This window comes from Sprattus sprattus (assembly GCF_963457725.1).
Source record: "Sprattus sprattus genome assembly, chromosome: 15".
NCBI classification, from domain to species: Eukaryota; Metazoa; Chordata; class Actinopteri; order Clupeiformes; family Clupeidae; genus Sprattus; species Sprattus sprattus.
The window spans coordinates 14,161,662-14,171,457 of NC_137913.1; the positions used below are offsets into that span (position 1 = coordinate 14,161,662).

The following is a 9,796-nucleotide window of genomic DNA, read 5'->3' on the forward strand; positions in this document are numbered from 1 at the left end:
AACGCACCTTACCCAGAAACATCTACGCAGCCCCCCCCCCCCCCACAACCCCACCCATCCCAATCATAACCATAAAAAAAGGTAAAAACAAGGTCTACGGCGGAATGGCTTATACTCCTCACAGTCATTAGGGGGCGCCAGAGCCCCTGGGAACTACTGAGGTGCGGTTGGCGGTCTTGCGGCTGGTCCGTCCAGTCTGGGTGTTCTTGGTGGCCGGGGGTCTCCGAGCGACGGGCTGGCGCCTCCCCTTGGGGCTCCTACGCTTTGGCCCTGCGCGGCCCCTCCCGGCCCCCACATGTCACTTTTTACGCGAGTGCAGCGTGTCCTGGAACTTGGTGCTGGTGTACCGTACGTGGAAACCCTTCTTGTTGATAGTGTCGTCAGAGCGAAACTTGATGACGATCGAGTCGCCGGCGGAGTAGATCTCCTCGGGAGGCTTTGAGAGGGAGAGAGAGAGAAAGAGAGAAAGAAAGATAGAAAGAGAGAGCACAACAGAGAAGCAGAAATGGACAAGGAGAGAGAGAAGAGAGAATGCCTTTATTATTATGATTTTGTGATATGGTTACATTGCAGTATGTTGTTTTATAAGATCATTTCATATTATAAAATGTTTCTCTTGCTTGGATCTTTGACTAAACCTCTATATAATATAATAAGAAAGAATACAAATACAAAGAATAAAACAGAAGCTACTGAATGAAGTCAAGCGTGATGGGCTACTTGACTGGAGACTCCACAACCCCGACCACTCATTCACAAAGGGGGATTATGTATTCATCGGATTTCGCATGAACCCATTATTGTGGCTTGTATTAGCCTATAAAGCTCCTCCAATTACACTCTAAGCAGCATCCCACTACCACACAGAGCAGCGTGCCAGGAATAAAGACACGAGCAGGAACGGAAGGATCCAGTCTGGCTGGGAAAGAGAAGCGTGGCTTCAGCTCAGCGTGTAAACACTGGCCAGCCTCTCTCTCTCGCTGCTCTGCTAATCACATCCGCAGCGAGCGCCCGGAGCCGCGGCCCTCGCCCCCGCCGCTCAGCAGGGCTTTTCCAACAGGAGTCCTAATAGAAAGATCAGTCCTTTCATTACCACAGACATTATGGGCATTCGCTGCCTGCCAGCCCCTATTTACAGCGGTCCAGGCTTCAGGAGACATAAACAGAGCTGGCCGGTGAACTGAACAGAAATTTAACAAAGCTGGAACGCACGGTAGCAGTCGAAGTCTAACTCCCCATGTCTTCCGCTCTCAGAGTTCTGCCTGTATGATGGTGTGTGTGTGTGTGTGTGTGTGCATGCGCGTGTGTGTTTGTGTGTGTGACTGTGTGTGTGTGACTGTGTGTGTGTGTGTGTGTGTGTGTATGTGTGCGGGTGTGTGTGTGTGTGTGCGGGTGCGTGATCCTTTCTGGGCCTCATCACTGTAATCACCAGAACCAAATCAAATTCATCTACACGTCTGAGTCTGAATTTGGCCCAAAGGTTGTGTATCATAGCCACGTCAAGCTGTTTCTACGGCAACTCTTAGATCCTTAAAAGGTAGGGAGTCTGCAATTTGAATCTACTAACTTTTTTTGTCAAATTCAGTGAATAGCTCCTTGCTCTCTAGCTATCCATTCTGTGTGCACACCAAAAAAAAATCTAATAATAATAATCTAATAAAATAAACAAATCCAGCCAATCAACACGTTACTTCAAGAGCATGAGAATCAAGAATCACAGACTCACAAAAGGAGTGTACGTGTAGGCATAGTCTTGTAAGGAGGCCCTGCTTACAAACACCATGCTTACTTTTTGGTGTTCGTGAGGTAAACTCAGCTTTTTATGTAGGATTCGTTAAACTTTGGGTCGCCGTCAGACAGATTACATGATGTGAAATAATCGTGCAACACCTGCAGGTCTCCTGACCCACTGACCTGGTTCTGCTAATGAAGAGCTCTCAAAGATTGGATTTATTCTCAGAGCAGCGGCTGGCAAAATAATGGGTCCATATTGTTATTATCTCCGGCTAATTAACGGAGCATACAGTCTCTCCGAGACCGAAACGGTCTCGCACTCCAGACAGGAATGTTAATGCGTTTCTCGGCAAAGTTGGTTTTGTGTACACGCTTTTAAAAAACCTATGAATAGGTGCACGCTAAAGTGGTGAACAAAGGAACGAAGCGGCATACAGTTAAATCTCCCAAGTACTTTATTTGGGATCCTCACGAGTAAGTTATTTATTACGTGGGTTATTCAACTGTGTGCCACTTCTTACCTTGTTCCAATGGATTTCTCTATGGTGATCTTACCCCTGATCCACAGTAACGGCCTAGTCTTGGCGATTTAGTGTCAGATCCGTCGAAGAGCTCCATGTAGTCATAGCCGCAGTCGGCCTCCTCCTCGATCTCGAACGTCTGGAAGATGAGCTCCACGCCATAGCCCTTTTCTGCAGAGATAGTCCACTGGCAGTCCGAGGCCCCGGGGTAGTTATTGTCCCCAAACTGGGCATGGGAGTACAGGTCTTTAGTCTTCACCTCTGCCTTAAGATGGCCGCCACATTCTATAAACATATACACACACACACACACACACACACACACACACACACACACACACACACACACACACACACACCAAAATGTTTGAAGCGATATCACATTACATGGTTATTATTACAGTGTACTTACTGAAGTAATACATAGTACTATTAACTTTAATGTTTCAGTGCATATGAATTATGCTAAGAGATTGCAAAAATTGCATTGTGCTATTAATGTGTTACATAACATATAAGGACATATACTGTAAGGAGTGGTCAAAAATGTTGTTGGTTTTAATTAATGGCAAACTACATAAAATAATATACAAATGTCATAAAATAAAAATGTCATAAAAATGTCAATAATATACAAATGTCATAAAATAATGATATATAATAAAATAATATAACAATACTGCGGATAATGCACAGCCTAGTAAACAAGCAGGTGCATGGCCTTCAGCATTGAAATGAGAAATGAAAGGACTCAAAAGGTAGCCCCGGCCCTAATCCTCATCATCATCTGTGTTAAAGAATCGTAGTGCTGTAAGCTCGTTGCATAACCCCCGGACCAAACGAGAACAACAACAACCGCTGAGCTGAAGAATCCCAGTGAAAAAGGAGGCGCTGCACTGCGCTGCGCTGCGCTGAACTCCGTCCCAGCAGGCTGCTAAAGCCCGGGCATAGAGGGCAGGGGAGGAGGCTGGCTGTGCGTCTGCTGCCGTTCCTGTGGGCTTTGGCACACAGGGTGGTGGTGCCCTGGCACAGCCAGCCTCCTCCCCCACCATTCTCTCCGGATCAACTTCCACTTGTTTGTGTTTCACCTCAGTGTAGTCTGGTTTTTTGAGGATGCGGTCACAGTGTCTTGCCTGTACATAATGGGTTTTATGGATGGACTTTATATAATGACTCCACAAGCAGCCACATTCACAGGCACAATCGTCTTTTAGCCCACCTTTCCAAAGTTGTTCTGTCTTTCTGTTAATAGCCACTTTCTTCCTTTCATTTTCCCTTTACATAACATGATCATCATCCTTCCCCTGTGTTCCCCTCCCCCTCTGTTTCTCTCTCTCACACACGTATACACTCACACGCGCACGCACATTCATGCAGCCACACACACACACACACACACGCACACGCACACGCACACGCGCACACACTCGCACGCACTCGCACACACACGCGGCCTTTCTCCCCAGGATGAGCACCTGCAGTGTGGGAGGCCTCAAAGCCCTTCTTTTGCACCGAGTTGTCGGAGAAGAAGCGGATGAACATCTTGTTGGCGCTGGAGATGATGGGCGGGGGCTTCTTGGTGCCGCAGTAGCGTCCCAGGCTGGGCGCCTTGCCGTCGCGCCCGTCGTAAATCTCGATGTGGTCGTAGGCACACTCCACGTGGGGCTCCATGTCAATCTCGTTGAATGCCTGCAGCAACACAGAGGGAGAATCACTCAAAACGCAATCAATCAATCAATCAATCGATCAATCAATCTTTATGTGTCCCAGGTGGGAGAAATCTGGTTTTAGAGTCTGGGTGTAGACAAAAACAGATGACAGCAGGATGTGGTTTTTCATTATGTGAAACACAGGCGAGTCATCATCCAAAACCATGGCCAAGATGTCCTCCAGGCGTTTAAACAAGTATACAACAAGCCAAGACATTTTCAATGAATCATGCTAAAAAAAAAAGCTGAAATACATATACCTATTGTATGCCAACCATAGTCATTGATGACTGCAGTATATTCACAGTTACTCATACATTTACAGTAACAAACAGGGACTTAACAAAATGGACCGAATCCACACCCACAAAACATATGCTGACATGTCTCTGAAGAGTTTTCAGATCAGAACACACCCACGCGCACACACACACACACACACACAAAAACACACACACAAAACACACACACACACACACACACACACACACACACACACACACACACACACACACACACACACACACACACACACACACGAGAGCTTAATCATAGGTGGGAGAGGCACATACGATTTTGACGCGGTGACCAGGGGTGGTGGATAGGGCCCAGGAGCAGGCCTTCTTGCTGGGGTATTTGTCTGGCCAGTTGGGGCTTGTGATGGTGCCGCTCACACTGTTCACGACGTGATCGCAACCCGCTGCAAAAAAACACACACACACAAAGTCAACACCTTACCCCGCGCTCGCTCGCTCTCCCTCTATCCTCTCTTGCTCTTTCTGTTTTCTCTCTTTTTCCCCCTCCCATCCCCTCGTCCCAGCCAGGCACTCTATTCAGACATCAGACGGCCAGCACTGCTGTTGGTTTTGGCATCCGGGCGGCGTGCACTTGCATACCCTCTCCTTCTCATCCCTCTCAAGCTCTCTGTGCTGTCTTCCACACACACACACACACACACACACACACACACACACACACACACACACACACACACACACACACACAGACAAACACAAACACAAAAACACGCAGACACATGCACACAGACAAAGACAAACAGAAAAACACACAAAGAAACACACACAAAAACACACAAACAAACACACACACACACACACACATAGAGAACACCAACACACACACAAACACAAACCCTCTATATACACAGCTGAGCTATAGGAAGACATGTGTATCTATAAATACCTAGCAGGTTTGTGCAAATGTGCAGCAGTGGCTTGTGGGTTGTGGGGGGTGTGTCGGAGTGTGGGGGGGGGTGTCGGAGTGCAGGGTGTGCGGGCGTGCTCTCACCCTCTTTGCAGTCGTGCTTGTTCTCGTGCAGCACGAAGCCGCTCCGGCACTGGCAGCTGTAGCTGCCATACGTGTTCACACACTCGTGCTGGCAGCCACCGTTCTCTTTGGAGCACTCATCCTTGTCTGCAGGGACACACAGAGACCACAGTGATGTCCTCTCCAGTCACAGAGAGAGAGAGAGAGAGAGAGAGAGAGAGAGAGAGAGAGAGAGAGAGAGAGAGAGAGAGAGAGAGAGAAAGAGACTGGCTGGCTGGCTGACCAACAGACAGACTAACAAGATTTGTACATGCAAGCGGATTGAGAACAAACCTGAAAAGACACTTCAGGATGACAACACTATTCTTTGTTTATCTGGACAACAACAACAAATCATTCTCTGTTTGGATAGAGACGGTAGTATATCCACCGTCTTTCAAACACATCCTTGCACACTTGCACAAACACACGCTCTTACAAACACACCCTGTAATCGCTTTGCGGTTGAGAAAGACACAAACTGAAGAAAACTCAGAGGAGTACTCCTTCTGGGACCAACCTGCAAAGAATTGCGCTTTGAAGCCCTTCTTGGAAACGGTGTTGTCCGACTTGAACTCGATGCGCATGATGTTGTATTGGGAGGTGATGGCCTCAGGCTTCTCCGCACCGCAGAACTTCCCATGGAGTCTGGAGTCGGCCGAGAGTCCGCTTCTCACCTCCACATAGTCGTACTTGCATACCTGACCAGAACACACGGCATAAAAAAAATCAGAAACAGCAGGATAATGTAGGATAAGGCAAGCTGGATGGTAAGAACAACACACAGTTACTACCTCTGGCACATTGGGTCATTCCGCTTCATTCTTTAATTTCAGTCTAAGCACCCATATTAGAGTGGTTCATCGTGATTGTTATCTGTTATGTCACAGCTTCCCTCTTACCAAAAGTGAAGTGAAAAATGCTATATTACTGCCAGTCTTATCTTCCATCATTGCTCTCAGTTTGGGATTTATAGATATGTAGAAAACACCAGTTTTTTTGTTCATTTTGATCAGCGAGTCCAAACGATGGATATGCCACACCCTTCTTCCTGAGAGCTGTGTCTAATTCCACCTCCCGTGCCCCGTTTAAGCCCCAACCACGCGTTCAGAGGGAACCGAATCGGACGACCCACCCCGCGCTCAACAAAAGCCCTAGTGCTCACGTCGTTGCCCTCCGTCTCGAAGAGGTCGAAAAGCAGGGTGATGCGGTACTGCGACGGCGCCACCAGCTGCCAGATGCAGTTCTTGTTGGGCGGGTACTCCTTAGGCCAGCCAGGGCTGGTGATGGAGCCGTTCAGTTTAGTGATGTAGCCTCCGCAAGCAGCTGAAACCCCACACAGGAGGCAGACAAACAAACAAATAAACAGATTTACAACAAGATAACACACAGAGGTACATTGGAGGAGAGTCTATGAAATTCATCCTATATCTATATAAATTAGATTAAATGAGTTACCATCCATGTGAACTTAACTCTTTGTCTTAGATGGCACGTATTGTCTTGCATGTATTGTCTGTGTTTCTGGCAACGTAATATAATACAGGCAGACTTGAAGCTCTACTGTTCTATTGATAATTGGCTGACCTTTTTAAAGGTCAGTTGGCCCTGCGCAAAAAATATCAAGATATTCATGCAGTATATGGGCACTGGACTAGCTGTAGTCATTCTAGGAGTTTCGGTAGCAAACACATAGATAGAGTCGGTGTAGAACAGCCAGAGTATCAGCTACAACTAATAGTACGAGGCCCTGAAAATGTTAGTCTATGAATGTCATTCCTAGAACAATTACTGGATCCTTGTAGTGAGGAAAATGTATAAAACCACAAAGATTAAAGAGCGCAAGACTTTAGGGGAAGAGGGGCGAAGCCTTCCCTGCTCGTCTCTCTGGGCCTCCCCTAGGGCTCACCTTCACAACTGCGTTTGTCCGAGGCCAGCTCGTAGCCCGCCTCACAGGCACACTTGTAGCTTCCCAGCGTGTTGACGCAGCGCTGCTCACAGCGACCATTGTCAGGCCTGGAACACTCGTCCATCTCTGAAAATTAAAAACAACCGGAACTGATGAGTCGCCCTCTACTGGCAAGCCGGCGTCACTGCCATCAGACAAACAGGGAAGCTGAGGGCAGTTCTCAATAATATTTACACTGGATCATTTCAGAGTGTTTCCGAGAATGAACTGGTCACCGAAAGAATAGGTCACGCTGACGACAGTTGTACAGAACATCTTGGAAATATGTAAACAAACACATGAGTCAGCCTCGCTTGCGGGGTTGCAACACAACCTTTGACATCTGACCTTTGAAGAAGTTAGCTGCGAAGCCTGCCTTGTTGACGGAGCCGTCCGACACAAACTTCATCCACAGCTGGTTGGAGCTGGTCTTGAGGTCGTCTGGTTTGTCGTAGCCACAGAAGCGACCCAGCAGAGGGCTGCTCTCTGAGTTGCCATCACGCACCTCCAGGTAGTCATAGGCACAGCTATCATGCCTCTCGATCTGTGGGATAGGAGTGAGAGCGAGAGTGAGAAAAAAAGATAGACAAAACGATAGACAAAGTGATGAAAAGCTATTTTAACAAAAGCTCTATAATTTCTTTACTTTTGTTATATTATGACTGGAAATGGGAGAATAGTAAAAGAGGGTATGAAAAGATGGCATCTCTTCATGATCAATAAAAGGATTTGAGCGACGCAACCACATTTTAATACAATTAGAGACTAGTTCTACAGTCCTGCCATTACAACAGAAATGTAAACAGTTTAAGTCAGTTCTTCCAACATAGAGACCTTGAATAAAACTGCTTATATGGGGAGCTCATGTGCCTTAAACTCATCAACCCCTGAACACACATGTGGTTTCTATGTGTGTGAGGCTGTGTGTGCCAGCTGAGGACAGACCACAGGAACACATGCAGATGTGAAGCTCTGTACTGAGGCAGCTGGAACCGCCACGACTCTCTCCATACTGATCGGTCTTCCCCTTCTTTTCCCATTCCCTTTTTCACTTATGAGACCTGGAGTCCTTCCCATATCTCTCTATCTCTCTCGCTCTCTTGTTCTCTATCTCTCTCGCTCTCTTGTTCTCTCTCTCTCGCTCTCTTGCTCTCTCTCTCTCGCTCTCTTGCTCTCGCTCTCTTGCTCTCTCGCTCTCTCTCTCTTGCTCTCTCTCTATCTCGCTCGCACTCTCGCGCTCTCTCTCTCTCTCTCCCTCCTTCCCTCCCTCCCTCCCTCCCTCCCTCCCTCCCCCCCCCCCCTCTCTCGCTCCCCCTCACGCCACCTCCCTATATACTGATAAAATGTGGTATTATTTTTGGGCAGAGAGAGGTTGCCCAAAGCGACAAGATCATTTCAAGGGAATATGCATTGCACATGTTCCAGCACTTTCTATCCAATCACAGGGTCACATGCTCTCACTTAGCAACTACCATATGCACTTTTACCAAACATAGAAATCCTTGTAGGGTTTATTCTGCCTGTGCATGTATGAAATCATGCTGAAAATAACACACCTTGTTATGAGCTCGAAAGACTCTGGCAACAGATTTCAATAACGCGCTGTACCTTGATTTTTTCTGAAATACTTTGTGCTTGCAGGGCTTTTGTTTTCGTTTGCATCGACTCACTGTTTGTTTGTTACTTATACTTGTGGTCGACTACTTTCTCTCGCTACTAAACTAAACTACAACCTGCTAGTTTGACAGGAACAAGCCCACCACTGGGGTCAGCAGACAGTCATGTTTTCTTTTAAAAAAGGTCTCTCTGACCTTTAAGGTCTCCAGAGTTTCCACTCACCTCAAAGGACTGGAAGGTCAGGCCCACGTGGTATCCCGTGGCGACTGTGATCTTCCACACACACACTTTGTTGGGCCTGTAGTCGTCGGGGTAGTTGGGGGACTGGATCTGCCCACTGTCCTTCTTCACCTCCCCACCACAAATAGCTGATGATGAGAGAGCCACAGACATCATCATCATCCTCCTCATCAGCACAACTACCACCATCATCATCACCATCATAATCACCATCACAATCACCATTGTTATCATCACCATCATTGAAGGAGCAGATATGTTGTGAAACATAACCCTGATGACACTGATGATGATGATGATGATGATGATGATGATAATGATGAAGCTTTTGTGTTTTGTAATTGATTTAGCTCTCAAAATAACGGCTTTTTAAAACATAGGAACAACCCATACGAGTGCCTGGACCACTTTTCTTCATCACAAGTCGTAAATGACCTCACCATCACCATTATCATTTCATCTGCCACAGCTGCACTATTGTTACTGAAGTGACCTTCAAATAAGGGGTGAAATCCCACATAAGCCTTTGTAAGGAGGACAAGGGGGGGGGGGGGAACTGCAGACAACAGCAGATTACCTCCAGAAAAAACGACTGGGGATTGTTACGGCTCTGTCCAAATGATCTGTGTGCTGCTGTCAGCAAATTCCACAGACATACAGCAGTGGTTATTCTATCATCTGGCAGCTATGCCTGAGAGACC

At 47.0% G+C, this 9,796-nt stretch overlaps 1 protein-coding gene across 1 annotated transcript in view; it reads right to left on the minus strand.

Moving 5' to 3' along the window:
• Positions 1-64: 64 nt before the first annotated feature.
• The window catches only part of bmp1a (bone morphogenetic protein 1a), a 42,469-nt gene continuing 32,737 nt past the window's right edge, over positions 65-9,796 (minus strand). The window contains exons 11-20 of the mRNA XM_080852226.1: positions 9,078-9,223; positions 7,587-7,782; positions 7,200-7,325; positions 6,456-6,616; positions 5,811-5,991; positions 5,273-5,398; positions 4,537-4,664; positions 3,731-3,944; positions 2,290-2,540; positions 65-436 (exon numbers count right to left, since the gene is read on the minus strand). Of these exons, the coding sequence (XP_080708352.1) occupies positions 299-436; positions 2,290-2,540; positions 3,731-3,944; positions 4,537-4,664; positions 5,273-5,398; positions 5,811-5,991; positions 6,456-6,616; positions 7,200-7,325; positions 7,587-7,782; positions 9,078-9,223 (1,667 nt within the window). The 3' untranslated portion in view covers positions 65-298. The remainder of the gene's footprint in view (positions 437-2,289; positions 2,541-3,730; positions 3,945-4,536; positions 4,665-5,272; positions 5,399-5,810; positions 5,992-6,455; positions 6,617-7,199; positions 7,326-7,586; positions 7,783-9,077; positions 9,224-9,796) is intronic.